Below are 21,602 nucleotides of genomic sequence, written 5' to 3' on the forward strand. Positions count from 1 at the left end.
AGTCAATCTTTAGCATGACTATGTTTCAAGCTACATGAACAATCAGTCACAGCATGCTGTGAAAGTCACTTGTTCCTATGAAGTGCCTGATGGATTTCTATGAACATTTTTTTATGCGTAAATTACATTTTTAGAGAAGCACATATAATTATGCTATTGCACAATAAGTCACAACAGCTTCCAAATGCAGTGCTGGACTCATCTCCTACACAAATCACAGTAGAGGCTCTTTATAATAGTACTTCTGTAACAAAATAAAAGGGCATATCTTAAAATGGGTCAATTTAAAATTAAAAAAAACCAAAACCGAGGAATTGCTGTAACCCAGTACTCCCCGGCACCGCATGATGGTAGACTGGGATGCATTTCTCACTGTGCACGATCCAGCACTTGTATCTGAAAGTGAAATTTATACTCCACATTGCTGTGTGCGCTTTCTGCTTATGGCTGCCAGAGTTTAAAAATTAAGGGACCTATTCTCAGTGTAGAAGTCTAATAATGTTTCTTAATGGCATACAGCTATTCAATACTTTAAAGCTCAGCTGCTTCAGGCCTGCCTTATTTGTACTGGAATTGTGCACACAACTCAAAAATTGCATACAGAAACGCATCTAACCAGTTATTTTAATGTATAATTGTACACCTGCATCAGTTGAAGTCTCCCCTTCACGTTTTCTGGAGTGCAGTCCTTACACACTTCACCTGAAAATGAACACAATTTACCACTTCTCTCTCAAACTGGCCACCACAGATTTTCAACAACAGCTGCAAACTTGGGTTGAATTAGAATGGAAAACCAGCTGTCTAACTCCATGATTCTAAACTGCTGCTGTGAACTGGCATTGCTGTTAGCAGAGCCACCACAAAACATGGAAGTTCAGGATGTTTTATATAGTCTTCAAAAATCAAATAGAGTGCATACATATAGCGAATACAAACAGCAGTCCTCAGGACAAGTTTCATGATGCTACAATAAGCAAAATGAGTAGCTTTGAAGTCTGAAAACACTGTCTTTAAATTGGTCTATTGTGCCTAAGAATTAGGAATGATCTCCAGTTAAGAGGGACAAAAGGACATTAACATATTTCCTAAAGAGAAGAGTGATAACTATAGAATTCAAGCCACAATTCTGAATTCCCTTGGCTTTCTTGTATTAAGAATTGCAATATTAAACATTTTAAGATTGTAAAATGCCATTGTTAAGGTATGCAGATGCAAACATGTACAACTGTATATACATGTTAGCTGCCAAGGCAAGATTTTTATAAGAATTCATGTGTACGTGCGCAGAAGATATAATCCCTTTATAGTGTACTGGGGAGGAGAAACACTAACAATTTGCAGAATGGATTTCAAATTGTACTCCACTGGCAGCACTTCAGGAGAAAGAATTAACACTGAATACTACTATCGGGCATCTTACTTAAAATTTCATGGTTTTAGGGAACTACATTACGGTATACCAATCCCTGTCACTGTTATGTACTGAGCAGTACCTTGTTCTCTAATGACTCAGGCCATCAATTAAAAATAATTCCACATGTGAAAACATGCACACAAATTTGGTGCTTAACCTGCACATGCAATTGCTATAGTTCTGCATGTAAATTAGGGGACTGCCAACGCAAAGGGACAATTCTGATCATTTATGCATGGAATCCCCTCATTTGAAAACATGGGCCTCTGTGTGAAAATAGGAAAAAGTTCCTTTGATTTATTTGCATTCCACAGACTTCATGGAAAAAGATGTTAGTTTCCTTGCAAGTAAATTTAAAACTTGTGTCTAAAGGGGAAAGATTCCCAAGTCTACAAAGTGAAAATTCTGATTAGAGGCCTTTCCTGCTTCCACTGAAATTAATAGCAAAACCTCCATGGGAGTGGGGCATTCTAAGGGATTATTTTAAAACCAAGAATAGTTGGATGGTTAATTTTTAGATTGTGGATTCCACAATCACACAGAGATTAAGCAGTAGTTTGCTTACACCTGGGTGTTATATCATGGGTGTGAAATTATAGGTATATACACTATGAACATGATTTATAAACTGCATGCTTTGCATAGTTTTTATATAAGTTACGCATTCTTTCACTTCGACTCCTTTTCTCATTTACAAAGGGTCAGAGCTGCCCACAATTATTTGCCACTCTTTCAAGTTCATGGAATGGGTTCATAGGTCTTGCAGTTCGAGTCCTCTTCAAACTTCTCTTCAGAGTCTTTCCATTGCATCCTTAGTCTTCCATGTCCTTTCCTGCTGTCCCCTATATTTTTATATAGCTCCTAGACATCAGAATACTTCACTTTTTACAAGTCTGATGAAGCATTTCTTCAGATGGCAAAGAAGTTTATGAAGCTCTCATACATGTCCAAGCAGTTTAAGAACATATTTCCATAATGGGAAAGTCTCTTACCTGAAAGACAGCTCTATCAGAGTCATACCAGTAAATACAGGTGTATAAAGAGTGTCTTCTTCAAAGAGGGTGGAAAAAGGGGATACTGCATTTGCAGAAGAATACCAGTCTTTTTGAAATTTTGAGAGTTTTCTGTCTCAAACAGGTGGGAAAACAGTAGCTTTCTGTTCAACAGGCAGATAAGAAGAATTCAATTGACACTGGCTATCCTTTGCTTGGATTGATTTTTTGGAGGACCTGGGGGCTACACCAATCACTTCCAGGCTCTCGTTTGTTAGGCTGCTGTCAGGCAGGATATGAGAGACTTCAGAGTTTTGTTAAAATTCTAAGTTTTAATAGTAACTTGAGTTATTTGAGGCACTTACAGAACATAGTGATACTGTGGCTCAGGTAGTACCATGGAAATCACCTGTCTGATCATAGCAGCCAGTACTGATGTATCAATAGCTACCTACTTAGATTGTAAACTCCTCAAGGTAGGGAGTGTCTTTGTATAGTGCTTAGAACAAGGGGAGAGGGTAATCTTTGTTTGGGGTCCCCTATGTACTACGGCAACACAAAAAGTAATAGAAGCAAATTTACTCAAATTATTTAAAATGTTTTAAGTTTTCAGAAAGATACAGACTAACACGGCTGTTACTCTGAAACCTAAGTTTTCAGAGACATTCGGAGGCATGGCCATTAAACAAGCTATGGCCTGAGGACACCAACAAACTCTTCTGGCTTTCTTCTCTAGCCATAAATCATTTGTGCCAGCAAAGTCAATTCCGATGGATAAAGTGCATGACAGTTGCTCAACGGACCAGCAAAAAAAGTCCAAAACACAAAAACCACAACTCTTCCCCACCCTCCTCCATAAAACAGAACAACATCAATGCTTATGCTCCATCATTACCCTGCAATGCTGGCTTGTGTTTAAAATTGCACTTGTAAGGCTGCCTCTGCTTTTAAAACAGCCACAATGCTCCAATGGCCACAGCCACCCAAAACATTTGCGTTCAGTCTCTCTTTAGTCCAGGTTCTTCCTGATACATCCTACAAAGCCATGAAAGTGAATTCTTCAGACATCATATTTATCCCAGTCTTTTAAAAGACAACTCTCCCTTTCAGAATGCTTCCTGTGTTGGTCAGTCATTTTGGTTAACAGAAGTGGAAGAGTTTCAGAAGGCTTCCATTAGTTGCTGGTCCCCTAAAGAGCAAAGCTGTAGCCGTTTAAATCCTTGTATAATCATGCCCCCTCCTACCTTGCTGATCTCACTACTACCTACCTTCTCCCTCTGCACTGTATCCAACCCATCTTGCACTCATGCAAAAAGTGGAGACTATAATTGCTTTGGCCCTACCATATTGAACAGACTTGACTCTGGTTTATCTTCATATTCTGTCTGAAGATGCACCTCTTCCTGTTTGTCGGCAGTTCTACAAAAAGTCCACAGAAACACGTACATACCCAGAGGACAAGTTGGGATTTTACTTGACCTGCAAGGATAGCACCGGAAAATTCTGCTCATCTGCACAAAGTAGGGCAGAGGCAACCATTTGATAGATAAGTAAATGTTCATTAGCATTTTGATTATTATGGCAAGGGTGGAAAAGTAGACAGCAGCAAAAGTCTACCAACCCAAGCCCTCCCCGGCCAGCCTTATTTAGGAATAACAAAAAGATGGCTTCCCTTTCTATTTTTTAAGTGCTTCAGGATTCAAAGGTGTGCGAATAAGCTTCAATCTATTGCACATCTTAATCTGATGGCTTCTGAAATTGGAATCCAAGAAAGATTATATGGGTAGCTGACTGAAAAGAATGTGTCATCTACAGATCATGCTTGAATATAGTGAATATACATGCCTTATAGTTAGTATTATTACTGCCTTATAGTAACATTACTATTAATAGTATTATTACCGTTACTAATATTACTGCCTTAGAGTGTCACTTTGTATAAATTCTCAGGCTTACTGACTCCAATCACTGAAGACTGAAAAACAGCAGAGGATACCTAGTAAATAAACAGACTGACAATGTGGTTATTCTAAACATCAGTATTCCATCAAATGTGCTTCTCTGGAGACTGGTTCTGGAGACTAAAATGCGGCTGGAGGAAACACTGTTGAGATAAGGCTAGCAATTTCCTGATGCCGTACATAAGCTTCAAAGTGACTAACTGCAGGCCCTTTAAAAAAAATTAATTGACTTTGACAAAAGTAACGAAATGAACTTTAATGTCTGGGCTTTATTTAATTTTTTTTTTTTTTTTTTTTTTTTTTTAAGATGCTACATAGTCAAACAGGATTGGTCTTTTTACGGCATAGAACTAGTTTACTACTAATTTTTTTGCTAGATAGACTATTTATTTACATACAAAAACAGTTTCCTGACTGCTGTTTCCCCAATGTTTAAGTGATCAAAACTTTAACAATTACATAGTGCCCAAAACATGAGGGGGCAGAAAAATCTTGCATCACTACAGCAGTAATTTTTTAGTTCTATCCACTGGTTTTAGAACAGGTGCCTTTTTATACCATAGGATTAGTCAATATGTGACAATAAGGAAACATGAGATGAAATACATTAAATAAGTTAAATATGCATTAAACATCTCTGAATAACATTTCAATTCAACTAAATGAACCAACAGCAATATAGCTTGGTCCCTTTAAGAGAACAAGGCATTGACCTTTATTCGAAATGAGTGTCATACCAGTCAATATATGCCTCTTAATGATGCCTAGCACATTCAGCGCTGCCACATAAATGAATAGTGAGAAGCTGAAAAGAACTGTAAGTGCCAATGAATTGTTAATTTGCACGGAGTTGAAGACACTAACAAACTGTTAACTTTGTGAGCAGAATGGTGGATCAACATATTTTACAGAAGTTATCAACCCCTCCTGCCTAACCCAGCTCCAAACATCCAAAAGGGCCAGCTCCAGCAGTGGAAGAATAATTTGTTTTTTGTTTGTTTGTTTTTTTTAAAATGGACAGGGGGACAGCAACATGTACCAAGGGCTAAGTGTTTAAAGTGACATTGACAGTATGCCATTGTAGTGTTAACTCATGATTTTTTCCTCATCACTTAATAAAGAACATTCTTTATCATTCATTCACTCATTGTACATTTTAAACTTTCAAGAAGATTACGTTATGTTATAGTTGTGCAGGGGTAATTTAAAGGCAAGACCTGTGAGATGTCATACATTAATTTTTTTAAAACATTGTTATGAATAAATTTGATCCAATGATATGGCAGAACCATCAAGCCAATTTACAATCCTCAGCATGCTGCCTCTACAAGGCTATTTTCCCTATAATTACACCAACAATAAAGAACAAAACCACCAGAGCAAGTAGTCTAGTGCTGAGCCCTTCCTCCTTGACAACAGTTGCAGATGCAGATATTGGGTTGTTTGTCTGGGGAGCCCTTCTCATCCGCAGACCATCTTCTTCCTACAGGAAGGAACCCTAATGATTAGTTTTGACCAAAAAAAAGCTGTATTTAAAAAAAACCACCACACCCCAAGACCCTATTGTTAACTAAGCCTATTAGGTGAGTTTCTTTGGAAAGGCACACAATTTTGATGCAGAAGTATGACAACTCGTCTCCATTCTAGTCCTACCAGTTCATTTGAATGAGGATAAAAAAACAAAAAAAATTTATTCAAGAAGTGTCCCACAAATAAATAAATAAATATGGACAGGGGGACAGCAACTTCGAGGGCCTGATTTTCAGTACTATGCACACAAGTAAGCTGTGCAAATTTGCAAATTTGAACACTATCTTGCACTTATGAAGATGCCAATCACCAATGGAATAACCTTGAATTATAAAGTAGCAATTTTTCTCAGGTACTTGAGCTAAGTATTTCCATGCTAATATTAAATGACATCTCACTGACACTACTGAGAATTACTGGCACACGTTGTCCTTCAATCCTATCAGTGCTCTCAATTGAAGAAGAGTCAGGTTAGTGATTGGATGAGATACCTATATTACAACTGCTGATGGAGGAGCTTTAATTTTAATTGGATACAGTATTCATTACTTCCTGACCTAAACAGTTGCGTAGTAGTGCTGCAGGCCGTGAACCACGTCAGAACGACTGTATTCAGGGGTGGATAAAGTGAGCCCTTTGTGCCCATACCATTCAAGTATCAGAGGGCTGGTGTTAGAGACATTCAACTACAGCCTAACACTAATCATGGAATTAAAAAAGGCATGTCAAATAGTTGCAACATGGAAGTAACAGACTCAAGTTTGGGCAAATAAAATTAAGCTATTCTTCCAAAAGGAATTTTTTTTTTAAATTGTAATAAAATTACTAAAACTTCAAAAATTCACAGGGCAAGTTGGACACTTCCTTACTTTTGACTTGTGTTTTTTGCAATTGCTCATTCCAACAGGATGTTCAGTCTACAGCACTGCTCATTACAGCTGTGTTTTAAAAACAACAACAACAAAAAACTAGAGTCTTTATACCACTTAATATTTGCCAAATGAAGCAGGTCACAGACAGTTAAGAGGTTTTATAGTTCATGTCTTAGGCGCTGAAGGCCAGATTCTCAGACAAGTTAGACACCCAATTTGCATGCACAATTAGGCTAAGTAGGAGCTGCTCTGCAAACAGTTGTGTATCTATGTTGGAAGATCTGGTACATAGTCTAATCTGTTATACTGAGGTACCAATAACTGTTGCTGTACTGCTGCAAAAACAGACATTTATGAAGGGATTTTCTGAAGGCAGGCCTAATACTAGAGTCCTGTAATTGACAATATGGATCTACATTCACCTTAAAAAAAGAAAATGGAGAGAGAAAACTATCATGAAGGCTGGTGGACACAAGGACTGAGAATATGTACTAAGGTTTCAATCTCTACAAGATTTTAACAGAACACTTTAGCAAATATTTGCAGAGACCATTTATGCTGTGAGCCTTCAATATGCTGTACTGAAGAATATTGCTTTACTGCTACATGTGGACAGTCCAGATCCACAAAGGAAAAAAAATGAACAAACCAAGTTCTGATCCATGTAACTCTGTCGTGCCACACTGCACAGTATCCTCCAATTTTGGCTTCAATCTTTTAAGTTATTCTTCATGGGTCTTTGGTGAAAGCAAAAAATCAGAACGAGCTTTCCCCTTATAATTGTAATAACTTAAAAGAAAGGCTCAGCACAACAGTATGAAAACTCCATAATAAGAAGCACACTTAAACTTAAGTGCCATGAGAAACGTATTTAAGAAAGATTTTTGAAAATCATATGGCATTTCAGACAATCATCTTGTGAGACACCAGCAAAGTGAGGACATAATGAGAAACTAAGCCAGCACCTAGCATGCTTTAAGAGACATAAAAATGGAGGAAAAACAAAACAGATTTTTAAATGGTAAAGATTTATTTCACACTTAAACCACTACTAAAAGAAGGATGAACATACAATCTCTTTCAATGTGACTGTGTCCCATATTACTATTTTCAGCTTTATAGCTACTTCTAGGCCTAGATCTAGAGAGCAATTAAAAACGGATTTAAAAAGAGTACTTCAAAACAGTGACAAGTGGTTCTTATATACTGAGCTTTCATACTGCTGGGCTGGTTAAGGCACGAACCAATGGTCCTCTTGCACTCTGGCTAACAGTTTAGAGTATGCATTTTAATAGCTTTGGACATTATGAGTGGGATTTCCAAAAGTGCTCAGTATTGGCCTGACTCTGCCCCTGCTGAACTCAGTGGTCAAACTCCCAACTGATGTAGATGGGAGCAGACTTTGCCCAATGCTGACTGCTTTTGAAAATTCTGCCCTAAATTCATTCTACAAAACAAGAGGGGAGGAGAGAATGAATCATTTTGGGTCACTGTCATTTCGCTTTGCCAGGCTGTATGCTTCAGACTTCAGCCCATGCCCCAAGAGTGCATGGATTTATGCACTTCATTTTGATGGCAAAAACTAAATCTGCAGATAAGAATGTGTGTTTTCCTTACATGTGTAACTAATGCTTAAGTACCATGGCCCATGCCAACCACTCCCACCCACAAAGAGGGCTTCAAACTCAAATGGGCAGAACTCAAAAGAAAAATCTTTACCTTAAACTGTTTATTCTCCTCCCGTAACCTCTGAACTTCTACTTGAAGCCTCTTATATTCTTCCATTACTTTCTTAACTTCAGTGTCATCCAAGGAAGAACTTATTGATTTAGACATTACAGAGGATTCTGTCTTTGCAGTTGTGGATAGAATTTTATTTATTTCTACATCATGCTGTCAAAAAAAGGACAGTGATCTTAGGGTGATTATTAAAAAAAGAAAAAACCACACCTTATATTGAGAGGACTATTAGATAACTACTCTGCATTCCTGAACTGTGCCTATCTTAAAAAAAAAAAAATCTTAAACTTTCTTTTTGCAGCCTTTATTTCCACTTTCTGGTTTAGGGCAAAAGTCAGAGCAGCAGCAAATCACAGACAGGGAGATTCCTAGACCAGGACTCTGCCTCTCAATGACGGGACAGGGGTTGGGGGACACACGTTTTGATTTGCTGTTTGCTCTCCCTCCCCCACTGCCCCAATACACTAACAGAAACTGTTTGGGGGCATTAGTGCCACCATGAGTCTGAGCAGGAGGGAAGCATGGAGAGCACAGAATGGCAAATAGTTGCTTCCTATACATGCTGAGACAGTATCTTTGCCCAAGCTGCACCTGGCCCATTGCCAGGAAGCCACCTCTTGACCTTGCAGTACATCTGAACACCCTCACTGCCCTCAGCTGGCCACCACTTCTATACTACAGAAGTATAGGAGGGTAGAGAAGGGGGAGCCACCCTTCAAACTAGTTTAGAGAACAGGAGTTGATATTTTAAACACTCATTTGTAGTAAGGATGTATGTGGAGAAACAATTCCCTATTCGCCATTCCAAATACGAGCCTGGACAGAAGGAGCTCAGGGATTTCTTCCCAAACCCTTCCCTTTGAACTTCTTGCATATTCTGTACTTAGGCACATAGAGCCAAGCCCTTGTGAAAAGCACAAGTACTGGTAAAAGCCTTGTGACAAGGAATAAAGGTTATAAGAATAAAGAATAGGATCTTGTTGCTACTTACGGTCTATTTTTGTCCTAATGAATTTTTAAAGAAAAACCAAAACTGCAACTTCAGGAATTATGTTCAGACATATGAGGTTGCAAGTTTCACACAGATACAGGTCCATATTTCCCCCACCTCCCAAAGAGTGTGCATACAAAAGTGCATTGGCCTGACACATGTGAATATAAATCCCAGAGTGAATGTGCACAATGTGGGGTTTGCAGATGCACAGTATTACAAGTCTGGTCCACAGATGCATAGAAAGAGGTATAAAAGATCACAGAAGGCTTCTTGGGCTTGTAGGGCTTGTTACAAATACATAATTGTATTTGCACTAGCTTGAATGCAGTCTGCTCTTGTGCTTCCTATACATGAGGGTGAATGCACTAGATACACATTAATAGGCAGATCTTAATTAATCAATTCTGCATTTGAGGACACTTATTTCCATCATGAATTAATCAGTATCTTCTCTGCCCCAACAAGAAACACCACAGCTCAGCTCCTAACCAGCAGGAATCTCAGGCCACAGTTGCTATCTTGGTACTTGACCCCTTGCTAGCCTTCTACTTTTAAAACACCGTTTCACTCTCAGGAAACCCCATCAGATCAGGAAGGTGGTAAACTGGAAAGGCAACAAGTGGAAGCTTGTTCTGCTGACGCTTGTGTTGTATTTGCTCTGGGGATAAACAGAGGACTTCTGTGATATCAAACAGCACCTTTCAACGAGGCTGAATTTTTTTTTAATGCCATCTTTCATTAAGGAACAAAGACAAACCCCAAATTCACTGAGAAATAATTGCAGTAGTTTTGCTGCACTTCTGTTGTGCAAATTAAGCTCCAGCTGGATTAAGTAGCATGGATATTCTAATTAGTGTGTTTTTTTCCCCCTAAAGGGGATGTTATAGGGTTGGTCTGTATGAACATGCATTTTTATATGTTCTAGCTGTGGTATTAAGTTAAATCGCCCACCACATTATTGAAAATACTCACAGGTTTATCATTTTCTGCTGGTAGCTCAAACACACATCTAAGTTTAGAATCCATGAGTTCTTCTGGCTTTGCTTCTTTCCACTAAAAATTTAAAAATTATAATCCGGTCACAATAAGGCTTATGGAAAAGGTAATGTAATTCAATTCCTTGTTGCGCTGCCTGGTTCAGGAAAAAATGCTTGGTTTAAAAGTACTGGGTGTTTATCAGATCAAGGCTTTCAACAACAACAACAAGTGTTTTACTTCCACTCCGCCAAGCATATAATTCTTAAGGTATACTTGTTAAAACTATCCTGTAAGGGATAGGAAGGTACAAAATCTGACTCTCTAGATGTGCTGTAAGAATTCGTGGCATTCAGACATTTATATTGAGAATTTGTAAAAAAATGAAAACTACCTGTAAAACTAATTTGCTCTAGGGGGTCAGATGCACAAACGCTTCTCAGGGATATCTACAGTCTAGATCAAGTACATGAGATGCAAGGAGAAGCTCAAAAGAAAGGTGAAGTTACTAAAAACAAAACTAAATCAAATTCATGAATGTTAGCATTCTTATAAATGTACGGTCTGAACAACAATCTTAACAATATCAGTGATTTGTTTTCTAGTTTATTTCAAATGGGGTGTTCAAATCCCTTCTAGAACTGTGTCCATTAGGTATTAAAATAAGAACCGGTTTTCCATCGTTAATTGGTAAATTCAATTTCATGTGATGGGGGTGTTCACCCCACACCGGAAAGGAAGGAGTTAAAAGCAACCTAGGGAGGCTGTGCAGGGAGCAGCCAATTGTTGAGAGGCTGCATGGAGCAGCCAATCAGGGCCCAGCAGGCTTACATAAAAGGAGCTGCAGGGCACGAGGCAGTCAGCTGCTGCAGGGAGCCTGAGGAGAGAGGACTGTGTTCCTAGCTGGCTGCAGGAAAGTAGCACATTATACAGAGCAGTTGCTGGCAGGGACGGGGGAAGCAAAGAGGTAGCTCCTGGCTGGAAGCCCTGAGAAGAGGGCAAAGAAGGTGCTGGAGCCCCAGGGAAGTGGCCCAGAGAATTGAAGCAGCTCTGGCAGAGAAGTTAAGGAGAGGCAGCAGGAGGGTGCTATCCCACAGGATCCATGGGTCAGAACCCAGAGTAGTGCTTGGGCCCGGGTCCCCCACACTTGCCACTGGGGAAATGACTGCACTATAGAACTGGGAGATTCTTCCCCTCCCAGGAAGGGGGGAAAAAACACAGATAGTGACATGGCTGGAAGGTAGAGTCATGAAAAGGATGCTGTGGTTCCCGGGCTGAGACAGGTCTACAGGCAGAGAAGGCACCAGGAGAGGGCACGTGGGTTGAGAACTAATCCCCGAGACAGCCAGCAAGAGACACCGCCGCTCTGGTAAATGAACTCAGTCACATATAGAATATCAGGGTCGGAAGGGACCTCAGGAGGTCATCTAGTCCAAACCCCTGCTCAAAGCAAGACCAATCCCCACCTCAAGGGCCAGGCCCACCTCAAGGACTGAACTCACAACCCTGGGTTTAGTAGGCCAATGCTCAAACCACTGATGTTCATATGTAGTTGTTAGTTACCTGCTGAAGTCCAGTGTACTCAGTGCTGCATAAGTGTTACAGCCCTTATCCCCAAAGGAGGAGTTATACCATCTAAGCAGACTAACAATACACTTCTGCAACATTTATGTTCAGTGTTACAAATCAGAAGTTTTTGCCGGATATAAACAATAACCCATAACTGAAGTGGCTGGCTCACAGGAATGCTTTCTAGCTAGAAAGGTCCACAATTGTGTGTGTGGAGTGTTCATACACTTCTCTTCTCCCTGAATGTATTTTTGTTAGTGAGATATTTTAGATAATCAGCACATCTCAACACTCTGCAGATTGTGGCTCACCCTCATACAGTCTGATTAAGGATTTGACCCAGGTAAATAGCTGAACTGTTCTTTCACTTTTCTGTTGCTGAAATCAGGATTCTCTTTTGAGCTTGTTGGCTGGCTATGAAGTGTTGAAAGCTTTAGAGGACTCTTGAAATCTGTCACATCTGTTTATCCAGAATAGGAAGATATCTGTATTGTGGAAACATACTGAAGGACTGAGTGAGTACTGCAGGAAGAAAAAGTTACGTTGGCCTAGAGAGCTCTGGAAAATTTAAACACCCCTATAGGCTCCATGGTGTGGAGATACATTTCTGAGGACATAAAGTAGTGCATAAAAATCAAACTTAGCTCTTCTTTCAATCTCTATTTGATTGATTGGTAAATCTCTGCCAATGCAGGAATGTTTCTAACCAGGTAGTGGCTATTGTTTCATCTAGCCTCTTTCTAAAATGGGCTAAACCAAGGGGCTTCAATAACTTCCTTTGGAAAGGTGAGTTCTGGAGTTCCTAAAGGTTCAGAGCCTGTGAAACCATCCAAGAGAGTTAACATTGCAGACAAGAGTAAGATTATGTGACAGTAAGTCATTTGTACGGTTTTCTGGCCAGTCTAATAAAGACTAAGACCAACCTAGTTATCTTCATAGAACTGTGCACAAATTTGTTCTGTTCTACTATGTGATTTCTACTTGGCAAAAGGGCTAGCCTGTCTGCACAGCAAAGTCACCATACCCTCATAGAAACAAAGGACGGGAAAAGAGAGTTTCTCAAATATATTAAAGGGAGTAATTCTCTTCAATGGAACCACTACAAAAAGCCTATTACAATTAGCATGCTCTCATTTAGCTTATCAAAAACCACCATTGCATGCAAAGAGAATCAGTAAGTACCTTTTGGGTTTTTTTTATTTTTAACAGTTTACTATGTCTTTTTTTTTTTTTTTTTTTTTTAAAAGAAGGCTCAACTCAGGAGACATTTACAAAAATCCCTCTTTTCTTAAAGAAAGGGAGAGACTTGCGGTCATGAGTGGGATTAGTTTAAATCTGCTGTCGCTTCAGATGCATTTTTCTTAGGTGAGTTTGTATGAAATATAAGCTAAATTTAAGTGTCCAAGAGTTTAAAAGCAGGTGGATAGTGAAAAAGTACATTGCACAAAAATGATGTTAAATAGCTAGGAGTTTGTACAAGGAAATGTTTTCAACAAAAAGTACAAAGGCTACTTTTAGTGTTTTCACCTGTGTCAAATGTTTAGTAAAGTAATAAAAGTAAGGATGGAGAATGGTTCAACAGGAAGTGCCATCAGTGGAGAAACAAGAATACCGGTGAGTGTTTAACGGTCAGTGCTGCTTGCTTAAAGTAGCCAACAAGCTTATTGCTATATCTTTTGTCCTTCCTCACCCCAGCCTCTACCTACCTCTGTGTTCCTCATTTATAGCCCATTTAATGCTGTACTGTAAGATCTCTGGGGGTAAGGACCACATATGGGCAAATAAACAAGGGAAAGGATAAAGAAAACTCTACAATACTAGAAAAGATCCTGGTTCCCACTGGAAAGGCGGAGGCTGGTCTACGAAAGTCCTACTGTACATTCAGGAGGATTGAGAGACTCCAGATTGAGGGAAAATGTTTCACAGAGCACAGGAAAAGCAAAACAAAAATCAGACCATTAGCCTTGTAGCCCTTTTTAAAATTTGGACCCAGCCTGGTGTCCTAACACTGACAAAGCAGCCCTCAGAAACAGATGGTAAAGGCAACTCTCCCCATAGTGCAGCTATCCAATTCTGCAATGCTGAGACTTCTGGTACCAGAAACTTGGGGGTGAGAGTAGATGCCATCGCCCTTTGGAGTTATCAGGAAAACCATGAAGTTCATTAAGTCAATCTACAAGCAGTGCTAGAAAAATCTGATTGTGTTCCTCTTTAAGATGTTCTCTCTTTATAAAATTATACAAATAAATGACACTGTCTCTATAAATTAATTTCAATACTTACTACTGCTTCCATATCTGAAGTATCAGCTGGAGCAAACATAGATTGTACCATAAACTTGTGTTTACTTTTCTCGTTAGGGTCGTAATCGAAAGGTTGTAGCATCACTGCAAGAAAAAAAAAAAAGTTACATTAGAATCACTAATGATTCCCCATGACTATATGGTGTCTTGATAAGAAATATGCAAGGTTAAACTGGATTCTAAGTTGCATGCCCTTATGCCGAAACACATTGCATAGATCTGGCTGAGATTCTGAATTCAAAATTTAAATCAATTTGTGAAAGTTCAGACTCTTCAAACAAAAATTTAGATTTAAGAATCAGCAACTTTCTGTACAAAACCCCAGAAGAAAGGATAGTAACTTGTACACAGCAGGAGAATGTAAGTTTTATATATGGGATGGGGAAAGATGTGGAAAAGGGCATCTAAAATACAGTAACTACTGTGCATTCTGATTACTCACACAGTATTGCTGATGGGTCTGAAAGAAAACTGCACAGAGCCACACAAAGACATAAGGATGTTTTAGAGATTGAGATTAAAGTTTAAAGATGCAAGTTCTCTTTGGAATGCTTAGAAGTCTCAGGGTGCTATTTTACAGCAGAGATTTTTCACATTGAAAATGTTACATACAATTTTAATTTGTTGTAATTTGTAGCACAATCTTCCTTAAAACTACAGAAAGGCTTAATCAACTTTGTAATAAGTGCAGTGAGAATGACATTATAATGCTGAAATTAATATAATGTATTTGAGAATTGACTGTGGAGAATGAGGACCATATCTACTTTGAAATGTCCCATCCTCCCCCTTGCATTAAAATTTTAATCTGCTTGAGTAATTCAGTGCACACATTCTGCCTTGCTAATTAAGATTTATGACAGATGTTTTCCCAGCTGCAGCTATGACTTAAGATACATTTCTTTGTGCACATATAAAAAAGCCCTTTGTTCTTAATCTTTTATAATCAGCTCCCAGGAAGTAAGGCAATAGGTGCCCAAACTATTTTTCAGGCATCATGGCTCCACGAACCTAGGAGCAACGTGAAAGCAGAATACTCATCACATTAAGCGCTCCACTCTTTTAATTTATGGTACGTCATATCTCTAGGCTCTTGCAACAGCACCCACCACTGTAGGGTGTGTCTTTCAAAGGGCTGAGGGGCCAATGACAAGAACAAGGCTATGTCTACACTACAAACATACGTTAACTCAAGTTACATCAGCAAACAGCCACCACAGTTAGTACATTGCTTGTGAGCATGCATACATGGGTCCTTGTGTTGGCAATGTGCATACTCACTAGGAGTGTTTGTGTTGATGCAGAGTGTTGCTACCATAGGTAGGCCACTGTGCAACTTGCCACCGTCCAGTGCACTGACTTGGGAAGTTTTGGCAATGCATGATGGGGCAGAAACAAGTCAGGCAGGGATGCATGGGGTCAACTTCCCAGTTTTCAACTGTCTCCATCCAATAATAGTATCTGTATCCCATAATTTTCATGCCTTTTTTCAAAATCCCACAAACCCGCATGCCCCTCCTTGCTGTTTGCCATCTCTGACAGAAGTGCAGAGCCTGCACAAGCTGTCATGAGCGTTGCAAGCACAGGGCACCCAATCCTGCAGTATTTGCAGAGCTGCAAGAACTGAATGAGTGGGGAACATAACGATTCCTTGGAGGACAGATTGCTGTGGGACATGGCAAGAACCAATTCAAGGTTGCTGGTGGTATTCATGCAGCAGCTGATTGGAGAGCACGCCTTCTGGCCCCAGAAACAAGCACCGACTAGCGGAATCGCATTGTAATGCATGTTTGGGATGATGAGCAGTGACTGCAGAACTTTCAGATGCACAGGACCACATTCCTGGATCTGTGCGCTGAGCTTGCCCCAGTCCTCCAGCGCAGACACAACAAAATGAGAGCTGAACTGACACTGGAGAAGTGAGTGGCAATCCGACTCTGGAAACTTGCAATGCCAGATTGCTACCAGTCAGTCAGAAATCAATTTGGAACCAGGAAATCCACTGTGGGGGTCACTGTCATGCAAGCATGCAGGCCATTAATTGCCTTCTGCTACGCAGGACTGCGACTCTCAGCAATGTGTAGGACAAAGGGGATGGCTTTACAGCAATGGGGTTCCTAAACTCTGGTGGAGCAACAGATGGCACTCATATCCCTGTTTTGGCACCAGACCACCTTACCACTGAGTATATAACAGAAAGGGCTACTTTTCTGTGGTTATACAAGCATTGGAGGATCACCGGGGATTCTTTCACTGACATCAATGGGGCTGGTCTGCGAAGGTGCATGACACTCACATATTTAAGAACATAGGACTGTTCAGAAAGCTACAAGCATGGACTTTCTGACAGGCAGATTACCATTGTTAATGTTAGAATGCCAGTAGTGATCCTGGGGGAGACCCAGTTTACCCCTTGCTCCCTGGCTCATGAAGCTGTACACTGGCCACCTTGACAGCACCAAGAAACAATTTGACTACTGGCTCAGCAGGTGCAGAACAACAGTTGAATGTGCTTTTAGTCATCTGAAGGATTGCTGGTGTTACCTACTCACAAGATCGGACCTCAGTGAGAAAAGTATCCCAATGCCTATAACTGCCTGCTGTGTCCTGTAAAAAGGGAAAGTTTCTGCCGGGATAGAGGGAACAGGCAGAGCAGCTGTCTGCTGAATCTGAACAGCCAGACACAAGGGCTATTAGAAGAGCTCAACATGGAGCTACATGGCTCAGGGAGTTTTTGGAAAACCATGTTAACAGTGAGCCAGAGTAATGTGTGGTGGTGTTGTATGCTCTATCTGGCCCTGCTCTTGTGTGGCCTGGTAGGAATTGTGTAGTGATTGCTATATATGTAGGAATATAACAGTCAATGCATCTAGTAATTTTGTTTGTGACTGATCCTATGAATTGTGTCACTGAAATAACAGGAAACTGACTGCTTTCAGAACGGCTGAGCACTCAGCAGCATCCATTATGAACTAATAAAGATGAATTATGTTCCAAATAAAATTTTATTCTATAACAAATAAGTGCAAAAAATGCAATTTAAAAACAAATACATTAAAAACTAAACATTCATGTCCATTTCAGCTACATATACACCAACTGTAGCTTTCACAGGTCAGTATATGTGAAGCTGTGAATGTCTTTAATGTTCCCCACTGTTGAGCGGTAAGAGTAGTGCAGCAACCCCCATATGCCACGTGGAACGCTGTGAGAGCGGTGTAGGGAGGTCCCGATACTAAGTTCTCAAGGGGCTGCAGAGGGAAGCGAGCCCAGGATTGGTGGACCTGCAGGTTCAACAAAATCTACAGCATCTGTTTGCTGTCTGAAGAGCCCTGATGCATCTCCCTCCCCTTTTCCTGCTGGGATTCCTGGGCCTCTCTCCTCTCTATTCTTTCCTTCTCCAAGCTGCCTGCCATGTTCATAGCACGGGGCCTGTGCTCACAGGCCGATGCAGTATTGGCTTGAAGGATCTTACTGAATATGTAATCCTGAGTCCTCTTTCTTCTCCTCATCTGGCTTGAGTGTTCTGTGGGAATGGAGGGGGAAATCATAAAGGCCGCAGGGGCAGTAGCTGCAGATAAAGCACACTGAGGTGCTACCGTCAGTGTATTCATTACAGAAAGTGAAACCTAAAATGCTGAACTCACTCCCCCTTGCTCCCCTAGAGTGTGAAGCACTACATTCTCACCTCTGCTTTTGCTTGTGTACGGTGCTAGCCACAGCGCCAGCCATGGGTTTGCCTGGGGTTGACAAAATGAAGAAGGAATTGCTCAGCTGCATGAAACTGAGCATGGGGCAATGACACTGAATAATGGCACCATTTCCCACAGGTAGTGGTGATTTTATCCGACATCTCACTCCTGAAGGTAACAAATGCAGGGAAAGCATAGCTGCTGCTGGTGTCCCAAAGCCACCTAGGTCTATATGTTGCTAGCCTGTGTATTGCAATGGTGCCTGCTAAAGTTATCGCTGAGTGGCATGGGAAAGCGTTCTACCGTGGAGACGGAAATAAGGCAGATCTCCCGAGAAACTTTTGGCAGAGAATTGCAGGTACCTCTGTGAAAGTTTCATCGAAAGCACTCAAAAGGATTCAGGAGACATCACTGTGTACATAACCAAACTGTTCCACATCCTCTCCCCTGCGCCTAACACTAGAGGGGAATGAAAAGCAGACAGAAGCTCTACCTCTATTGGTTGTATCACTACCTCTTCTAGAACGAGTAAATTTAAGGAAAAGTCAGAAGATGCATCCTGTTACTTTGGGGATGCCAGCCCTGTAATTAAAAGTTTATCTACACGCTTACCCGAGTTTCCTTCCCCTGACCCGGGCTTGCCTGTGCTCAACTGGTGGTACTGACTGGACTACAGTGGAGTCAAAAACAGGTCCTGGCTTGCCGCACAGCTGGATTCCCCGGTCATCTGTCCCCCATATTCATCCTCTTCCTCATCCACCACCACCTTCTCCTTGTTGTTCATGGAAGAGCCTGTGACTTGGGCTCCTCAGAGGTATCCACAATGCTGTGGGGGGATGGAGGTGCTGTCTCTGCCCAGCACAGCATGCAGCTCTTTGTAAGAGTGGCAAGTCTGCGGCTTGGCACTGGATCGACTGTTGGCTTCCTTGGCCTTCTGATATGCCTGCCGTAGCCCCTTGGCTTTCACGTGGCACTGCTGCTGGTCCCTATTGTACCCCTTTTCCTGCATCCCCTGAGCAATCTGCTTGCAGAGGTTTACATTTCTACGGCTAGCTAGGAGCTGTGCCTGCACAGCCCCTTCAACCCCAAGCCCAAGAGATTCAGTATCTCTTGTCTACTCCAGGCAGGAGCATGTCTGGAGCGTGCAGCCAGTATGGTCAGCTGGGGAGTTTCACTCAGCAATGGAGACCTGCTAGGCTCGCTCGTCAAGTAGGGCAATCAGGAAAATAAACTACAAAAATTTGCAGGGCTTTAAAGGGGAGAGGGGCTTCTGGTCTCCATGACCCAGGGCACTGGAGTTCACAGTGATGACCAGAGTGGTCAGTGTGTGGCACTGCAGGACAACTGCTGGAAGACAAGGTCGACATAAGCAACCCAGTATTTACACATGCACTGCACTGAATTAAGTATTTCAACTGCGGCTGTACACTGCTCGGGGAGATGGTGTTACTATGTCAGCGTAACGGTTACTTACAGTGGTGGGACACCAGTTTAAGTGTAGACACATGCACAACTAGGTTGACGTAAACTGCGTTGTGTCGACCTTAAGCCTGATCTACACTATGAAGTAAGTATTGTATGCATGCAGCACATTCTGAGAAGAGGCCCACAGAAAGAATGTGATCAACTCCCGCTAGTTCCATCCAGGAAGAAGAGGTCACTACCTGCCAAGTCACCTTTCCGTGAGTTGGAAGGTGGTGAGGATTAGGGGGCAAAGGAACTTAGGAGTCATCTTTGGCTTTTTTTTTTTTTTTTTTTTTTTTTAAAGAGAAAATTCCCTTCTAATAGAGTGATTAACAGAGGGGAATCCCTGTGCTTCAATTACTAACAATTTTTAATCACAGCAGTCACCTGGGACCTCTGTTGTTGCAAATTGCATTGTGTGTGTCAGATTATCTTGGAGAGAGACTGCTAACAACTACATTTTGATTGCAGCCCATTGGTCAATTAAAATACCACATGCAATTTCAAAAGCAAAACCAAGTTTGAATATGAACACATGTAACTAGATGGTGCAAAGAGCTCCAAGCTAACAAACTGGAATCCAAAACTAAACTTGCATAATGCCACAATTACAATTATTAACCCGACTTAAAGATACCCAGTGTAAAATTTCAGAAGGTACATTTTACGATCAAAAGGTCCCCCCCACCCCATCATTTAGTTCATGCAGAGTCCCAGAATTAAGTGTAGTCCGATCTACTAGCACAGCTAAAAAAACTGTAATGAGCCGCTTATCAGATGAACTACAGGAAAGAAATTTCAGTTTACAACTGATATATCCAGCATATAGCTTTATGTGGATATCTAGAGGTTTTGTTACAAGAAAGCTATGTGCAAGGATGTCACTTACTTCAGAGTAAAAACAGCCAAACCAATTTGTTTTCTTAAGTGGACAAAATAAACACTAAGGCTATGCCATCACATTCTTACACACAAACAACACACAGAGTCTGTTGCCATTAGCAACTGTTTGCCTTTTAAAAATGGTAGAAGGAGCTAAACATTGACTGTTCTTATATGAAGTGCTAAATATAAAATTTAAAATGATGATGAGATGCAATGAAGTTGTAAACACTACTTTAAAAAGTTGGTCAAAATGAAAATGTGAACTGTGACAGCACTTGTGTTTCAATATTACACAATATGTAACAGACAAGAAGCATGATAATTAAGATCAGTACTTCCTCCATTGTTGCTCAGTTGTCTTCTCTGCCGCTCGAATCTCTATAGTGGGTGAGGACTAACTGGGTAGTTGAATACATATCCATTTATTGAAAAAGTTCTGCAGGCCTGTGGTTCATATCAGTTTGCTTAGTTGAGTGCAGCTATAAGCTCATTTAAAAAGTAATTATTTTCCAAGGTACAGTGTTGAATCTGTTTTGAACGCGAAACAGATTGCTGTTCTGAATTTAATTTAGTGCTTCGTAACAGCAGGATGCTAGAGAAGGTTTGATGGTGTAAGTGTTGTTACTACTTGTTCTTTCAGATCAATACATGAAAATTATACTGATAGGAATTATGTAGCAAACTTTGCATATGCCAGACTGTAAACCCGAAATACCTACCCATATCAGTTCATTCATTCTATTTACACTGTGAGGAGCCAGACTCAAACTGAACAGAAAACTTGGGAGCCTTCAGTCTAAAATGAATTTAATGCGAGTTCCAACATTTCTAATACCAAATATATAACAGAAGGAGGCTAGAGCATGGATCTCTCAGTCTGTAAAACTGAACAGTCACTATTTGACATCAACATTGTAAAATACTCTCAATATTCTGCCACATGAGATCTGCATAGCCACATGGAGACCAGTAGACAGAGGAGCAGAGTAAGACATTTGCTTGAAGCATTTTGAAAGCAATCATTCCCTCTGCTAATACAAAATGGTGGGGATTCAGATCAGGTGGTTCCGTGTGCCGGGTTACTGCAGAAGGGAATACTGGTTTCACAACACATGCACTGTTTTTCTCCTCTAATGCTGTGTTCACCTCTCTTTTGGTGCAGACAGGGGGCTATGGAGTAGTGGTGGGGAGGGAAAAACAGTAACTCT

The 21,602-nt window shown here is 40.7% G+C and overlaps 1 protein-coding gene across 1 annotated transcript in view; it reads right to left on the reverse strand.

Annotated features, from left to right (window-relative positions):
• Nucleotides 1-5,049: 5,049 nt before the first annotated feature.
• VAPB (VAMP associated protein B and C) overlaps nucleotides 5,050-21,602 on the reverse strand; it is a 51,735-nt gene continuing 35,182 nt past the window's right edge. Inside the window, exons 3-6 of the mRNA XM_084645602.1 lie at nucleotides 14,334-14,437; nucleotides 10,479-10,559; nucleotides 8,492-8,665; nucleotides 5,050-5,853 (exon numbers count right to left, since the gene is read on the reverse strand). Of these exons, the coding sequence (XP_084501728.1) occupies nucleotides 5,695-5,853; nucleotides 8,492-8,665; nucleotides 10,479-10,559; nucleotides 14,334-14,437 (518 nt within the window). The 3' untranslated portion in view covers nucleotides 5,050-5,694. The remainder of the gene's footprint in view (nucleotides 5,854-8,491; nucleotides 8,666-10,478; nucleotides 10,560-14,333; nucleotides 14,438-21,602) is intronic.

The sequence above is a fragment of the Lepidochelys olivacea genome, assembly GCF_965140295.1.
Source record: "Lepidochelys olivacea isolate rLepOli2 genome assembly, chromosome: 13".
Lineage (NCBI taxonomy): Eukaryota > Metazoa > Chordata > Testudines > Cheloniidae > Lepidochelys > Lepidochelys olivacea.